The sequence below is a fragment of the Loxodonta africana genome, chromosome 7, assembly GCF_030014295.1.
Source record: "Loxodonta africana isolate mLoxAfr1 chromosome 7, mLoxAfr1.hap2, whole genome shotgun sequence".
NCBI lineage: Eukaryota > Metazoa > Chordata > Mammalia > Proboscidea > Elephantidae > Loxodonta > Loxodonta africana.
The window spans coordinates 26,805,783-26,824,288 of record NC_087348.1 but is presented as its reverse complement, the minus strand read 5'-3'; the positions used below and the strand labels follow the sequence as shown (position 1 = coordinate 26,824,288).

The 18,506-nt window shown below is 36.1% G+C and overlaps 1 protein-coding gene across 1 annotated transcript; it reads right to left on the bottom strand.

Annotated features, from left to right (window-relative positions):
• Positions 1 to 1,606: 1,606 nt before the first annotated feature.
• Positions 1,607 to 2,578, bottom strand: LOC135232075 (olfactory receptor 10AG1-like). The gene has a single exon (XM_064289362.1). The coding sequence runs from the start codon at positions 2,576 to 2,578 to the stop codon at positions 1,607 to 1,609; it is 972 nt and encodes a 323-aa protein (XP_064145432.1).
• Between the last annotated feature and the right edge of the window lie 15,928 nt (positions 2,579 to 18,506).

The following is an 18,506-nucleotide window of genomic DNA, read 5'->3' as shown; positions in this document are numbered from 1 at the left end:
GTGTATATATATACACACACATATATAAACACATCAAAAAAAAACACATACAATATATAAATTGGGGCCTTCAAAGTGTCATCTTTCCTTCCCAACACCTTAAAAAGAGCTCTTTTGCAGTAGATTTGTCCAACGCAATAGGCCGTTTGATTTCTTTACTGCTTCTTCCACATGTGTTATTTGTAGATCCAAGTAAAAATGCATATATATATATTTATGTGTGTGTGTGTGTGTGTATCTATATCTATCAATAGATAGATAGACAGACAGACAGATAGACAGATAGATAGACAGATAGGTACAATTGGGATTCAGTTTCTCAGGTCCCACCTTGAAAGATTCAACTGAGATTGAAAGTATTCATAAAAAAAAAAAAGTTCCAAAAAGCAAAACTAGAATGAAATTATTTGTAGACATTCCCTGATGTACCCTCCCTCCATTTCAAAGATGCTCAGTCTCCGTCCAGCACTCATTGTTTGGGCATTGTTTGTCTCTTGTCATTATTCCCTAAACAATTCAGTACTGTATAATGCCTATTTACGTAGCATTTATACTGTGTTAGGAATTACAAGTAATCTAGAGATGATTTAAAGTATACAGAAGGTTGTACATAGGTTTTATGCAAATATTCTACCACTGTATAAAAGGGAGTTGAGCACCCATGGATTTTGATATTCATGGAGGTACTGGAACCAATCCCCTGTGAATATTTAATTAATGCATATTGCAAACTTGGTTTTTAAAATGGGTGTCACAGCTGCAAGGACACACTAGAAGTGAATGACTTGGTTTAAACTAAATGATATAAGTTGACTAAATTAAATCAGCCCAAGTAAAAGTTCTGTTGAACACATTGCACATTGCATGACAAGATTATATAATTACTACAGGGATGATTTACTATTTGCTGATACATATATCACTTATATAATTTGAGCAGAAAGTTCTGACAATATTAAAAGTGATTTTAAATTTGGAAATAATTGTATGACGAGACAAGGTGCCTTAGGAATCTGGTGCTTCTCTAACAGAAATACCACAAGTATATTGGTTAAGAAAGATACATTTATTCTCACAGTCTAGAAGGCTAGAATTCAAGGTGAGGGCTCTAGGGGAAGCATTTCTTTTTGTTGGCTTGGGAGGAAGGTCTTTTTCATCAATCTCCCCCTGGTCTAGGAGCTTCTCAGCTCAGGAAACCTGGGTCCAAAGAACACTCTCCCATTCTGGTTCATCATTCTTGGTGGTAGGAGGCCCCCGTCTCTCTGTTCGTTTCTCTCTCTTATATCTCAAAAGAAATTGACTCAAGATAAAACCTAATGTTGTAGATTGAGTCCTGCCTCATTAACATAACTGCCTCTAACCCTGCCTCATTGACATCATAGATGTAGGATTTACAACACATAGGAAAATCACCAAACCAAACCCATTGCCTTCTAGACCATTCTGACTCATATTACAAAATGGTGGGCAGTCACACAATGCTGGGAATCATGGCCTAGCCAAGTTGACAGACATTTTTGGGGGACTCAATCCATCCATAATACAAGTTATAAGTAAAAGTATACATCTGCTGAAATTTGATTAAAAATATGTCAGAAAGCAATTCTTATACATTTAACTCATTCTTTAATAAAATGAATTGTTTACATAGTAATTTTCTCAGTGCCATTATGACATCCTTGTTCCTTAGACTATATATCATGGGATTAAACGTAGGAGTTAGGATAGTGTAGAAAAGAGATAAAACTTTGTCAGTTCCTTCTGAGCGTCTAGTGTTGGGTCTTAAGTATGTAGTAATGCCTGATCCAAAGAATAATATCACAACCATAAGATGGGATGAACAAGTAGAGAAGGCTTTGGCTTGACTTGTGGCTGATGGTAACTTCAGGATGATGGAGATGATTTTACTGTAGGAGCCAAGAATCAACAGGAAGGGAACCATGACAAATAACACAGAAACTGTGTAGACCAACAGCTCATTTACAAAGGTGTCCCCACAAGCCAGATTGAGTATTGGGGGAATATCACAGAAGAAGTGGTTGATTTGGTTAGATCCACAAAAAGGCAGAGAGAAAATCTGATATGTCTGCCCTATCATAACTGGGATTCCAATGGTCCAGGACCCAGTCACCAACTGAATGCAGACCCTGTGGTTCATGACTAAAGGATAGCGCAGAGGGTTACAAATGGCCACATAGCGGTCATAGGCCATCACTGCCAGGAGCAAACACTCTGAACCTCCAAACATGAGGACAAAGCACATCTGTGTAGCACAGGCAACTAAGGAAATTCTTCTTCTCTGGGTTCCTAGATTCATTAGCATTCTGGGGAGAATAGCTGATACGTAGCAGATTTCCAAGAAGGAAAAATTTGCTAGGAAAAAATACATAGGGCTCTGGAGAGCAGGATCCATTTTTGTTATTAGAAATATGGTACCATTGCTCATCAGGATAATGATATAGATGATTAAAAATAATCCAAAAAGAAACGACTGGAGATGGGGTATGTCAGCAAAGCCAAAGAGAACAAATGCCATCAGTTCTGTTAGGTTATCTTCTGGTGGTTTTTCTTGATTCATCTGTGGAAAATGTAAATTGACATGTGCATTTCCTTTACTTTCCTGTATCTCTTTGCCTCTTCTGTAAACTGTTTTGAGGTGTCTGGATTGGATTTTATGATCACTGCTATTGTTTACCCTTTAGGAATGATACTGTTTATGTATGTCCCAGGTCGTCCTATTAATTCACAGTAAACAGTCCCCTCAAATTTATTTTAAGATTATTTTACTATATGTTCCAAGCACAGCCCAGGATAGACCAAGATATACCTGACTCAGCAGAGGCACTGGAGCAATTGACAACTGCTGGAGATCAACTCTCGGCTTTGCCATCTAATCTCACTTTAATTACATGTCTTGACAATCCTATTGTACTTCTCTATGCATTCTCTCAGTCAAGCTTCTCAAACACTATACCAAAAACTGTCTTCTCACATACATTTTCAACTGACTATGTCAATGAATGCTTCACTCTCCCATCACTTGATGACTTTAAGCATAGAGGTTCCTATTGCACAGTTCATATTAAATTGTTTTGAAAGAAAATTGAGAGAATATTTCATTTTGCATAGGGGAATAAAACGAGTATCTTTTGGTAGTATATTAAGTAGGTAAGAGGATTTTTTTTTTTCAGGGGAAGTAGCCTGGGTACACTGATTGAGATAAAAACAATGAATGTCGTCACCCTGGAAAAACAGGGGTAACATGGAGAGTATTTTTTCCCTGTGTTTATGTGTGTGGGACAGGAGGAGGAAAGACATTGGCTGTTATGTTATTTATACCCATTGTGCTGTGTATACCCGCCATTATTTTTGTTGTTACTCAAAAAAATAACATTTTTCTAAACTCATTTATCTTTAGATATAAAAATTTTGAGGCCCACTAAGTGAGGCACACAGGTTTTATGACTGCAAGTCTGTATCTTTTTAAATTTTTTTTAATGGACTTAAGTTTGACTTCTATCTCCATGATTTATTATCCATGTGATATTAGGCAATTATTTAAATTTTCTAAGGTTACTTCTTTGTGAGAATTAAATGAGATAATATTGGTAAGATCTATTCCCTACCTTCCAATTTTAAACTATTTATTTTTTTAGTTACGTTTGTATAATTATGATTATGATAGTATGTTATTTAAACCTGTAGCCCTAGGATTTAACAGATTGCCTAGTTAAGACAGTAGTTGATAGAGTGATTATGAGCCATTGTTGGCAATTGTTGTTCCCACCATTCCCTTGCATCAGAGTCAGGACAAGAACTAGTCAGTGAAGCTCCTAAGGTGCAAAATGTAAGGAGGCTTTCAGGGCCATCTTTGCACTTGCACAATCCTGAAAGTGAGTGCCTCCTTAAATTTTACAAGAGTCAAGATGCCTTTTGGCTCACCCTGATTTTCATGTCTCCATCCTGATGGGTTTGCACCTTGTCCTCTAAGTAAAGCAGAATATGGTGCCATGGTTAAAAAAAAAAAAAACATTGCCAAGGAGTCAATTCTGAGTCATAGCCAGGACATAAATCTTTAGGGAAGCAGACTGCCACAACTTTATTCCAAGGGGCAGCAGTTTGGTTTGAACCACTGGCGTTTTGATTAGCAGCTGAGCACTTAACCACTGAGCCACCAGGTCTCCATGCCCATGATTAAAGAACAGTGTTTCCCAGATGGACTGGAATTGAATTATAGCTCCAACATCTAGCTGTGTGATGATTTCATGCAAGTTAATTAATCTTGCTGCTTCACAGTTTTTTCAGCTGTTAAATGGCTAGCAACTATACCCACATTTAGTGTTGTTACATAAACTAAATCATTTAATATAAGTAAAATACCTTGAAGAATTCCTGACATTAATAAAAGGCTATTATTATTGTTGTCTATTATTATTACCATCTATTTATTATTATTATTATTAAAACTAATTGTAATTTATTCTTCAGAATGTTACTCATTATGCTATACAATGTAAACAATACTCTATTTTCTTTTTGTATCACAGGATTGTTGTGGGAATGAAGTGAGATCTTAAAATTATGAAAGTGTAATGGAACTTCAAAAAACATTCAACTCTCAAGTTGCAGTTTTTCAATGATTTGTCTGCTAATATTTGGGTTTATAGCATTATCTCTAGTTTGTGGACAGTAACACCTATAGTACCCATCACTGCTCAGCACTTAGAATTGCAATTATGGTAATAGCCTTTGTATGCAGTTTCTTTTACTGATACTCAACGATCTGACAGGTAAAGGCTGTGACTATTTTCCCACTTTAAATGATCCTAGAAAATGGGCGTACATCTAATACGTTACTCAGGATTTGTTTATGAACTGAAATAAAGAATAGGCATTATTAAAAGGAAAGCATCACTCCTAAGAGGGAGAGAAGAATTAAGACTTACAAGAGGGCAAGAGTCAAATATGTATGTATTATTTTATGAATGACAGTATTTAATAAAAAGTAATTTAATTCTTGTTAATTGAATAAAATGACTTTGAGTGCTAAATGAAATAGCATTTCTAATTGTACAAACTCAGCTCTTTGGTGATAAAATCACCCATGTATAACACCAAATACATAAGATTTGTCAGTGTTTTTCTTAAGAGGACGGGGTAGAGAGAGCAGTGATTTACCCTGTGTGTTCTCCCAAAACTATCTGTATTACTCTTCTTTCTTGGAAATATTTAAGTTCTCATTTAAGGGAACTACAACTCAATGTTATCATATTTTTATTCGAAACCTAAGCATCCATTCCCCAGAAAAAATAGAAATGATTAAGGAATGCATAACAGTACTCTGACAGAGTCCTGGTGGCACGGTGCTTAAGTGCTTGGCTGGTAACCAAAATGTCAGTGGTTCAAATTCACCAGCCACTTGGCCTCCATAAAGGTTTACTGCCTTGGAAACCACTGAGGCAGTTCTACTCTAACCTGTATGGTTGTTATGAGTTTGATTCCACTTGAAGTCAATGGGTTTGGCTTTGGTTAATAATATCCTGATTCAGACAGATATTTATCACTGTCAGCATCCCCAATCTACCCTAAACCTAAGTTATGTTTGTAGTTTTAATACAAATTAGAAACATACCCTGAAACTAATTTTAAAAACAATATAAACTTAAAAATATACATTGCTTAATAATTTTTTTAATATAAATATATTATTTTCTTCAAAATAAATGTTTTTTGGATTCCTCAATTGTTGCAAATTTATTTTCTGGAATGTTTACTCTAAATATCTTATTAAAGTATCATCAGAACTAAAATACATTAATATAATGCTTATTCACTGCAAAGTCTTTTCTGGAATTGAAGTTTCCCTATAATATCACTTAGTATTCTTACAAAAACATAGCAGTTTTTCAAAGTTTCAGTGTTTCAAAGTAATCAAACTTTACTACTTAAATTCATTGTTTAAAGTAAGTTGTATTTACCAGAGTCAGAGATATAAAGGAGTTACTTTAATAAAGTAGCGTATTTGCTACTCTATATTAAATATTAATTTTAATAATATCATGAACTAAAGTTGAATATTAATAAAACATTTCATATTTACCTTCCTTAATTTCAAAAATAAGAATGGTTAAAGGGCTCGGCTCTCTATCCAAGAAGTCAGCCGTTAGAACCCACCGTCGGATCCATGGGAGAAAGTTGTGGCTGTCAGCTTCCGTAAAGATTTATAGGCTTGGAAACCCGATGAGGCAATTCTACTCTGTCCTGAAGGGTCGTTGTGGGGCAGAATCTACTTGACCTCTGTGGGTTAGTGTTTTGGTTTGTGTATGATAATCTTCTTTCTTCCTCACTGAAGAGGGTTTACATATTTAAGTATTTAAATTCTTTGGCTGAAATAACTTGTTTCATCAATGGTATTTAACTTACCTTTAAAACACTTTGTTCATTTTGAACATGGCCTACTCTTCATATACAAAACAGTTATCTCTACCCCTGGGATCTCTTCCACATGACACAGTTAAATTTCTAATTAAACAAATCTCTTTGGCACTCTCTGATTTGGTTTATTTATTTGTTTTCCCAGATATCTCTCACTCTACCCAGAATACTTTTCCTCTGCAGCCTCTCAATGGAATAGAGTGTGCAGAAAGTTTTATTTCTTAGATTTGAATAGGGTCCTGGATTACCCTTAACTGAATGATACCACAGGAGGCCATCCAAAATTGACTCAAATCCTGTTCTCTCCTTATCTATTATGACTGCTTCATATGGGTCCTCTATTCCTGTTAGACTAAGCTCCTGTCACATTTTCCTGAAGTTTTTGTGTATTTTGTCCTCTGAAATGTGTGCCTTGATCCAAATTCCAAAGCTGGCCTCTGTAAGATTTGTAATAAATGTTCTGGAAACAAAGAATATCTTTACCTACAAATCATGTAATACATAATTTATTTCTTCAAGACTACCTGGGCAAACTGAGAACCGGCTTTTGGATATATTAAATCTAGTACAAAAGCTTTTTTTTTTTTTTGCCCCAAGATTAATCCCAACAAAGTGACTATTTCTTTTCCCTGCAGCATTCTACCATATTTGTTCAATATCATTCCCTCTGTGAACCCTCTTTTAAGGTGTGAATCCTATTAAACTTCATTTAGTAGAAAATAAGAATCTGGTATAATTCCGGCCGAGACAAGAGGCAAAATTCTAGGACAATAGTCGGTGTATTGTTATAAAATACTTCTTCAAGACTTCACATCTGAATGACAAGTAGGTAGTGTGATCTTTAAGATTGTGTGCCAACTTGGCTGGGACATGATTCTCAGTGTCTTGGCAATTGTGGAGTAGTTTGGCAGTGGTATAATGATGTAATCACCACCATGATGAGATCTGATATATTGTGATCACTTCCATTATGGGATCTGCTGTAAGTAGCCAATCAATTAAAAGGGAGTTTTCTTAGGTTGCTACATGTATCCAATATATGTGGACTTTCTGGCAAAGCTCACTGGCTTTTACTCTGCCCTGGATCCAGTATTTGGCTCATCATCGTCTGACCTCCAATTCGTGGGACTTGGGCCTGCAGCAGCCTGCCACCTCACCTGCTGGTCTTGGATTGTAGGCCTTTGCAGCTGTGAGCCAGCATGCTGTGGACTGACCTGTGGATCTTGGGTTCATCATGCCCTGTTGCTGACCCAGGTATTTGGGACTTGCCAAGAAAAGCAAGTACGTTGTTATAATAAAAGTCAAACTTGTGCTTATTGCTGGGACGGAATGGTGGTGTGATCAGGAAAGTCTTGGTAATTGACTTCTATAGTGATGGTGATGTTCTATGAATCAATCTACTTGGGAGTTACATGGGTATTTAATTTTTTTTAATTAATTTGCAATATATATATAAATAATGTTTTTTTGAATTTTTGGTGAAATTTACACTGCAAGTGAGGTTCCCATTGACAATTTCCATACATATTGCTCAGTGACTTTAGTTACATTTATCAAAATACATCAAAATTCTCTTTGTGTTCTGTTTTTCCATTTCTAATACTCTACTTTCCTTGCCCCCTTATCTTCTCATATTGCTTTTAAGTAATTGCTGACTTTTTGGTCTCAAACTGATGGTTTTTAAGCAAAGCACCAATCTTACACATAACTTCCTTTATTTTGTGTGCCACACTGCTTTTTTGCTAAATGCTAATCTCAAGGGATAAGGTCAGTGATAGGTTGAAAGAGTGTCTCCGAGTGATAGTCTCAGGGAATCCTTTGTTCTCCACTGTTAGGTTCTCTTTTTTTCAGTAAGAATTTGAGTTCTGCTCCACATTTTTCTCCCATTCTATTTGGGACCATCTGTTGTGACCTGGGCACCATTTAATATTTCTGGTAGTAGGGTAGATGAGTTTGTGGCCCGTGTAGACTTGTTTGATCTCTGAACTTTTGATTATTTTCTTACGGTTTTGTTTCTAGGGATTAGAGACTTGTAATTGTACCATAGATAGCTGTTTGCAAGTTTAGGATCCCAGATACTGCTCACTTCACTAGGATGCAGATCATGACTTTTGTGGACTATGTTATGCCAATTGACTCAGTTGTCTTATAAGACTATGGTCCTAAGTTTTCAAACCCAGAAAACCAATCTTAAAAGGAGTTTGGTTATATCTGTGGAGTATCTGTATTTGTGTCTCCAATGAGTATATGTGCCCACACCTACATATTCGTATTTACACATACTGCTGGAGCCCTGTTGAGCAATGGTTAAGAGGTCAGACTGCTAACCAAAATGTTGGCAGTTCTAATCTACCAGCTGCTCTTTGGAAACCCTACGCAGCTGTTCTACTCTGTCCTATAGGGTCACTCTGAGTCAAAATACACTGGACGGCAACTGGTGTTTTTTTTTTTTTTTTTTTACAGATACATCTATATGCTCTCACTTATGCACACACTTGTACCTACCCATATACTAATATGCCTATACCCCTCCATATGTCCTCAAACACTTGTTTTTACTTTGGTTGTGCTGTGCTCACTACATCCACATTAGGTGCCACTTTTCCCATCACCAAAAAATAACTACAAGTCTCTTTGATCAAATGTGTACTTTCCCCTCTCTCCTCCTCTCTCTGGTTGCCTCCAAAGAACATTGGTCTCTCTGTATGTATCTTTCTTGTGTTCTTATAAGACAGGGAACACATAATATTTGTCTATATATGCTTGACTTACTTCGCTTAGCATTATGCCCTACAGGCCCATCCCTGTTATATTTCACAGGCTCGTCTTTGTTCTTTATGGTCATAGAGTATTCCATTTTATATATGTACCACAATTTGTTTATCCATTCATCTGTTGATGGACAGTATGGTTGTTCCTATTTATTTGCTATTGTGAATAAAGCAGCAATGAACATTGTTGTCCATATATCTGTTCATGTCATTATTTTGAGGTCTCGACTTGGGGGTGTAGTGGTTAAGAGCTCAGCTGCTAATAAAAAGCTCTGCAGTTCAAATTCACCAGCCAGCCACTCCTTGAAAACCGTGTGGGGCAGTTCTACTCTGTCCCATGGGCTGGCTATGAGTCAGAATTGGCTAGACTGCAATGGATGTATATACCAAGGAGTGGGATTGCTGGATCATAGGTTAGTTCTATTTCTAGTTTTTTGAGAAAGTGTCATACTGTTTTTCACAGGAGGTGTACTGTTTTACAGTCCCACCAGCAGTGGATATAAGTTCCAATTTCCCTGCAAGTTCACCACAAGGTTTGTTGTTATCTATTTTTTTTTTTTTCCCCCATCAGTGCTATTTTAGCTGGGATAAGGTTGTATCTCATTGTAGTTCTGAGTTGCATGCCTTTAATGTGTAATATTTGTGAGTATGTTCTCATATGTTTCTTGTCTGCTCAGATGAACTCTGGTGAACTGCTCATTTCCTTTGCCTAATTTGTGAATGTGTCATCTGCAATTTTTTTGTTGACTTATTGCAACTTTCTACAGATGTTAGGGATTAGACATTTATCAGGTAAGTCATTTCGGAAGATATTTACATAATCTGTTATCTGCCTATTTACTCTTTTAATAAAATCTCTTGAGGATCAATAGTTTTTTAAAAATTTTTATGAGGCCCCATTTCTCTATTTTGCATTCTTTTATTTGTGTTTTTGTGGCTATGCTTGTTATTATATTTTTACAAAAGCTTAGGTCCCACAGTTTTCTCCCTATGTGTTCTTTTACAAATTTTAATGGTTTTAGGTTTATCATTTAGGTCTTTGACCCATTTTGAGTTAGTTTTTTTCTATGGTGTGAAGTATGGGTCCCACTTCATTTTGCTGCAGGTGGATATTCAGTTTTGCTGGCACAATTTATTAAAGAGATTGTTTCTGCCCCACTGAATGGGCTATGACTTCTTGTAGAAAACCAGTTGTCCATAGATAACTGGATTTAATTCTAAAGTCTCAATTCTATTCCACTGGTCTACCTATCTATCATTGAACATATAATAGCATATTTTGATTACAGTGGCTGCATAGCATGTTTTAATATCAGGGACTATGAGGCCTCCTTCTTTGTTCTACTTCTTCAGTATTGCTCTGTCTATCAGAGGTTTCTTTTCTTTCCATATAAGGTTGGTCATTAGTTTTTCCACTTCACTAAAGAATGTTGTTGGGATTTGTTTTGGGTTTGCATTGTATCTGAAGGTAATTTTTTGGAAGAATTGATATTTTCACTATATTAAGTCTACCAATCCATCGATATTCTAGGCATTAGTGAGCTGAAATGGACTGGTATTGGTCATTTTGACTCAGATAATCATATGGTCTACTATGCCAACAATGACACCTTAAAAACGAATGGCCTTGCATTCATTGTCAAAAAGAATATTTCGAGATCTATCCTGAAGTACAGCACTGTAGTTGATAGGGTAATATCCATACATATACAAGGAAGACAAGTTAATATGACTGTTATTCAAATTTACACACCAATCACTAAGTCCACTGAAAAGTCAAGATATTTACCAGCTTCTGCAGTCTAAAATTGATTGAACATGCAATCACGATGCATTGATAATTACTGGTGATTGGAATGTGAAAGATGGAAACAAAGAAGAAGGAATTGTAGTTGGAAAATATGGCACTGGTGATAGACGCAATGCCAGAGACAGCATGATAGAATTTTTGAAAGACCAAAGACTTCTTCACTGCAAATACCATTTTGTGCCAACATAAACAGTGACTACACGTACGCTATGAGTCAGAATCGACTCAAGGGCACTGGATTTTTTTGGGGGGGTTTTACACATGTGGACCTCACCAGATGGAATACAGAGAAAACAAATCAACTACATCTGTGGAAAGAGACAATGAAAAAGCTCAATATTATCAGTCAGAACCAGGCCAGGGACTGACTGCAGAACAGACCACCAGTTGGTCATATGGACTTTCAAGTTGAACTGAGGAAATCAAAAAAAGTCAACGAGAGCCAAAGTACAACTTTCAGTATATCCCACCTGAATTTAGAGACTGTCTCAAGAATAAATTTGATGCCTTGAACACTGATGACTGAGGACCAGACAAGTTGTGGAATGACATCAAGGACATCATCCATGAGGAAAACAAAAGATCATTAAAAAGAAAAGAAACAAAGACCAAAAGCGATGTCAGAAGAGACTCTGAAACTTGCTCTTGAACACTGAGCAGCTAAAGCAAATGGAAGAAATGATGAAGTAAAAGAACTGAACACAAGAGTTCAAAGGGCAGCTCAAGAAAATATTGTAATGACATGTGCAAAGACCTGGATATAGAAAACCAAAATGGAAGAACACACTCAGCATTTCTCAAGTTGAAAGAACTGGAGAAAAAATTCAAGTCTCAATTTGCAATAGTGAAGGATTCCATGGGGAAAATATTAAATGATAATGGAAGCATCAAAAGAAGATGGAAAGAATACACAGAGTCATTATACCAAAAAGAATTGGATGACATTCAACCATTTCAAAAGATAGCATGTGATAAGGAACCAATGGTGCTGAAGGAAGAAGTCCAAGCTGCACTGAAGTCGTTATGAAAAACAAGGCCCCAGGAATCGAGGGGATATCAGTTGAGACATTTCAACAAATGGATGCAGCACTGGAAGTACTCACTCCTCTATGCCAGGAGTTTTGGAAGATGGCTACCCGGCCATCTGACTGGAAGAGATCCATAATTCTTCCCAAGAATGGTGAATCAGCTGAATGTGGAAATTATCGAACAATATCATTAATATCACATGCAAGCAAAATTTTGCTGAAGATCATTCAAAGGTAGCTGCAACAGTATACCAACAGGGAGCTGCCAGAAATTCAGGCCAGATTTAGAAGATAATGTGGAAACAGGGATATCATTGCTGATGTCAGATGAATTCTAGATGAAAGCAGAGGATACCAGAAAGACATTTTCCTGTGTTTTATTGGCTATGCAAAGGCATTTGATTGTGTGGATCATAAAAATTCTGGATAACATTACAAAGAATAGGAATTCTGGAATACTTAAGTATGCTCATAAGGAATCTGTACATAGATCAAGAGGCAGTTGTTCAAACAGAACATGGGGATACTTCAAGGTTTAAAGTCAGGAAAGCTGTGCCTCAGGGTTGTATCCTTTTGCCATACCTATTCAATCTGTATGCTAAGCAGACAATCCAAGAGGCTGGCCTGTATGAAGAAGAACAGGGCAACAGGCTTGGAGAAAAATTCATTAACAACCTGCTTTATGCAGATGACACAACCTTGCTTGTTGAAAGTGAGGGGGACTTGAAGCACCACCAAAGAAGATCAAAGACCACAGCCTTCAGTATGGATTATTCCTCAACATAAAGAAGACCAAAATTCTCACAATCAGACCAATAAGCAACATCATGATAAACAGAGAAAATATTGAAGTTGTCAAGGATTTCATTTTACTTGGATCCACAATCAACACCCATGGAAGCAACAGTCAATAAGTCAAGAGATGCATTACGTTTGGCAAATCTGCTGTGAAAGACTTCTTTAAGGTGTTGAAAAACAAAGATGTCACCTTGAAGACTAAGGTGCACCTGACCCAAGCCGTGGTGTTTTAGTCACATTGTATGTGGGCAAAAGCTGGACAACAAATAAGGAAAACTGAAGAAGAATTGTTGCCTTTGAATTGTGGTGTTGGAGAAGAATATTAAATGTACCATGGACTGTCAAAAGAACCAACGATTCTGTCTTGGAAGAAGTAAAATCAGAATGCCTCTTAGAAGCAAGGATGGTGAGACTTAATCTTGCATACTTTGGACATTTCGTCAGGAGAGATCAGTCCCTGGAGAAGGACATCATGCTTGTTAGAGTGCAGGGTCAGTAAAAAAAAAAAAGAAGACCTTCAATGAGATGGATTGACCCAGTGGCTGCAACAATGGGCTCGAACATAACAATGATTGTTAGCATGGCACAGGACCAGGCAGTGTTTCCTTCTGTGGTGCATAGGGCCTCTATGAGTTGGAATGGACTCGATGGCACCTAACAACAACAACAAACAATCCATGGGCACTAGATGTTTATTTTCATTTTTGTAAGTCTTTTTTAGTCTCTTGAAGTTATGTTTTATAATTTTCATTACATCAGAATTTTATGTGCCTGGCTAGGTTAATTCCTAAGTATTTTTTCAGTTTGGGGGCTATTGAAAATTGTACTATTTTCTTCATTTTGGGGGGAAGGGTAGTAATATTTGTTAGCGTAGAGGAATACAACTGATTTTTGTGTGTTGGTCTGGTACCCTGCAACATTGCTGAATTCTTTTATTCTATTAGTTCTAGCACTTTTCTTACATAATCTGTAGGGTTTTCTATGCATAAAATCATGCCATCCACAAATATGGGTAGTTTTACACTTTTTTTTCCTATTATTTCTAGTTCTCTTCTTATTGCTATGGCTAGGTTTCCAGTTTAATGCTGAATAAGATTTGACACCCTTGTCTCCTTCCAGTTCTCAAAGAGCAGGCTCTTAGCCCTTCTCTCTTGGGTATAGTGTTGGCTGTTGGTTTTGCACATATGCTGTCAATTATGTTGAGAGATTTTCTTTCTATACCTATTTTTATGAGGGTTTTATCAGGACAGGGTGTTGAATTTGATTGAATGCATTTTGTGCATCTATTAATAGGAGCACATGGTTTTTTTCTTTGTTATTTTTATGTAGTGAATTAAATTTTTTCTAAAGCTGAATCACCCTTGATCATGAGTTCCACTTGATTATGGTGTATGGTTTTTTGATATGTGGCTGAAGTCTGTTGGCAAGAATTTAGTTGAAAAATTTGCATCTATTTTTATAAGGGAGAAAAACATTGGTCTGTAATTTCATTTTTTGTGATGTTTTTGTCTGTTTTAGTTATCAGGGTTATGATGGCTTCATAGAAAGGCTTTGATAGCGTTCCTTTCTCTTCTGTTTTTGAAGAGATTGAGTAGGATTTGTGTCAACTCTTCTCTGAATATTTGATGGAATTATCCAGTGTAGCCATCTGGTCTTGAGTTTTTTCTTTTTGTTGTTGTCACTCTCTTGAAGACAACTTCAACCTCTACTTTTGTAATGGGTCCGTGAAAATTTTCTACCTATGTTTGTGTTAATTTAGGTAGGTGGTGTGTTCCTAGGAATATGTCTATTTCTTCTGCGTTTTCAGATTTGTAGGAATACAATTTTTTCATAGTAATCGATTATGACCTTCCATATCTCTTTTGGATAGGTTGTTATGTCAGCAATTCATTCCTTAATTTGGTTATTTGCCTCTTCTAGGTTTTTTTTTTTTTTTTTTCATTTCCCAATCTAACCAGTGGTTTGTCTACTGATCATTTCAGAGAATCAGCTCCTTGTTTTGTTGATTCTTTCTGTTGGTTTTCTATTTTTTATTTAGTTTATTTTAGGCCTGATCTTTATTATTCCTTTATTCTGGTTGCTTTGGGCTTCTTTTGCTCTCTCTTTTCTACTTGATCAAGTTGTTGGTTAAAGTTAAGCAGTTTTGGATCTTTCTTCATTTTTTAAGGTAGGCACATTTTGCTATGAATTTCTGTCTGAGTACTGCTTTGTAACAAAGCTTTTTATATGCTGAGTTTTCATTCTTCCAATTTTGTAATTTCACTTATGATATTTTTTTATAACCCAATATTTTTTAGTAGGGTATAATTTAGCTCCCATGTGTTATTTATTTTTTCCTTGCTTTTTTTCTGTTGTTGATTTCCAGCTTCATTCTGTTATGGTCAGAGAAGATGCTTTGTTGACTCCGAATTTTTAAAATTTGTTGAGAATTATTTTATCCTAGCATACGGTTTATTCCAGAAAATGATACATGTGCACTGGAGAACATGTATTGTTCTGATACTGAGTGGCATGTTCAATACATGTCCGTTAGGTCCTTTGGATTATGGTTTTATTTTTGTTCTTAATGTCCTTAGTGATCTTCTTTTTAGATGTTTTGTCTATAATTAAAAGTGGTGTTTTGAAGCCCCCTACCATTATTGTAGAGTTGTCTTTTTCATCTTTCCTGTTTGTCAGTATTTGTTTCATGCACATTGCTGTTAGGTACATATGTCTTTATAACTATTATGTCTTCTTATTGAATTGACAGATTTATTATTATGTAATATCCTTTTTTATCTATTGTCATAGAATTTGATTTAAAATGTATTTATCTGATATTGGTATGGCAAACCCTGAACTTTTTTATTTATTCATTGCAGGGAATATTTTTCCATACATTTATTTTCAGTCCGTGTCCTTATGTTTGCTTTCTTTGTTCTTCTCTATTGTTTCTCTTGAGACTTGATGAGTTTAATTATTTTGTCTTCTAGTTTATTTATTCTGTCTTCTGTCTGTCTGATTTTACTGTTGAGTGTTTCTCTTGCTTTTTGTAAATGAGTTGCTTTCTTCTTCAGTTCTAATAGTTCTTTTTTTATGTTTACAGTTTCATTGTGGAATCTTATTTCCTTCCTCCATTTGTCTTCTGATCTCCACTAGTTTGTATTCTGTGTTCTTTATCTTTCTTTAAACATATTTAGCTTCAGAGTCTAAAAATTATCAATTCTTTGCATTATTCTGACCTCCATAGGAGAAATCTCTTCTTCAGGTTTTGCAATTGATAAGCTCTTCTTATCTTGTGATTTTGCATGCTTTACTATTTTTGTTGAACTTGGGCCTTTTTGTTATTTTTATTTTTTAACTATAAATTTGGTTTTCTGGTTTTTGTGGCAAAATTTTCTGATTTGGCACCTCTTTTTTTTTTTTTTTGCACTTTAGCCAAGCTCCCGGCTGACAACCAAAAGGCCAGTGCCTTCACTGACCAGCCACTTCATGAGAGAAAATATTGGCATCCCATCTCCACAAAGACTGACATACCTGGGAACCCTTTGGGGCAGTATGCTTTGCCCCACAGGATCTCTGTGAGTCATAATTGACCCTGCAGCAATGAACTTGGTGTCTTCTCCTGAGAACCACTAGAAGGCACTCTTATCATTAAGTTTTCTTCAGTGTTTAATCATGAGTTCTGGAGGATTGATCTTTGGAAATCATTATGCATGCACGAGAGAGGGGGTGATTAGCTGGTTGCCCCTGATACGTAAGCTATGGGGCTCAATTTTCCTGAGGAAAAGCTGAGGGCTCTCTATGTCTTTCCCTCATGGGCATCCCTGCACAGACTCTCCTACAGTGTCCCCCTTTGGGCAGGGAGGCATTCCTTTACCTCTGTGTCACCTGTAATCTGAACTATTCCCCTCACCCTGCTGCTAGTACAGTTCCTCCTGGTCCTAGTGCCCATCTATCTTGGGCCTCATTGAAATTCAACAGCACTCCCTTGCAATGCCCCAGTCTCCCTTTAAGCCCTTTCAAACTCCCATGGCCAAATTATGTTGCCTTTAAATTTGGTCTACAGCTTTCTAAGATTAGTTCTCTTTCTGTGTTCACCGTTTGGGGTGTTGCCCAGCACTGTCGCAACATGGCTGACACGAGAAAGTGTTCCTGATGGTAGAGAGTAAGTTCTTCCACTTCCGTGCCATCCCTGCTCCTACCCTCTCCTGCTTCTGGACTCACCCAAACTCTCCAAAACCTCGACTGCCATCTAGTTCTCAGATTTCAGTCTGTGATTGTTTTTATTCATTGTTCAGTGTGCTAGTTGCTGGGGGAGTGAATGAGAGCATACACTCACTTTGTCACCTTGCTCAGCCCATTCCCACAACATATTTTATTTTTAAAAAAGATAAAGCCAGAAAGTTTGGCATTTTCTAAAATTTTTAAAGAGTTAGATTTTTGTCTTTAATGTAATATAAAAATCACTGGATATTTGTAAATACAAAAAATGAAATAAACCATTTCTTTATTTAAAAAAAAAAATTCCTGTAAAATAATCTGGGATTAATGGTTTCTAGGAGGTTAAGAAGTGAGACAAGTAGATTCCTTTGGTGATAAATGCTCAAGACCAACTTACTGACAATGATTGCTTAAAGAGAAAACACATGTAAAAGTGGCTGTGTTTTGGAGATATCTAGAGATACATGTGACAGGTAACAGAATAACAAGTAACTTTTATACCTTTGTTTATGCAATTGAGCACATATGGAAATCATTTATTGATATGAAAAAGACTGATGGGAGGAATCAGTTTATGGGTGAGAATGAATCATCAAAAGGTATATTGTATTAATCTTGATTTTGATATCTCTGAGTTTTGGATATAAGATTTGAAGAAGTAAACCGAATTTTCCTAGATATACAGTATTATTTTCAATACTTAATTGAACTATATTATATTTATACTAAAAAAATGAGGATACATATAGATAGTAGCTAATATTTTTAACATTTGCCTCATTAAGAACATGATAACATTTTCATAACGCAAACCTCAACTTTTCCAGTACTTGAAATAAAATAAAGTTAAGGGGAAGTAAGAAATTATGTCTATACAATTCCTGAATCAAAAGTGTTTGTTGTAAGGATACAGTAAAGGCAGTTACAACATGTACAGTTCTTTTATTATTAACCATAACTTAAAGTCAAACAATAATAGGTATTGATCCCATAAATATAGACTTCTACTTCTCCATCCTGAGTGAGACAGTTTCCAATGGGAATTTTTTTAAATGTATTTTTTCTGATACCACCTGAGAGCAAGTGAATCAGATGCATCATTTCTGTATTAAGTCAGAGACGATTGTAAAGTGCACAAAAGACTGAAAATCATAGAATAGGCAATGTTAAATTGATTTAAGGAGGAACCTGGATAGCATAAGCAGTTTACAATCAGCTGCTAGTGGAAAAGCTGGCACTCAGTGGCTCTGCAGAAAAGGCCTGCCTATCTACTTCTGTAAAGATCATCGCCAGTAAGATCTTATAGAGAATAGTTTACTCTGTAACACATTGATTCACTGTGAGTCAGGCTATGACTCCACGACAGCTAACACCAACAATAACAACTGACTTAAATCACGCTCAAAAGAAAGAACAATATATATGATTTTTTTTTTTTTTTTGCAATAGAGCATAAATGAA

Coding starts and splice junctions, on each gene's coding strand:
- LOC135232075 (XM_064289362.1), bottom strand. CDS start 2,578: ATGAATCAAGAAAAACCACCAGAAGATAACCTAACAGAACTGATGGCA.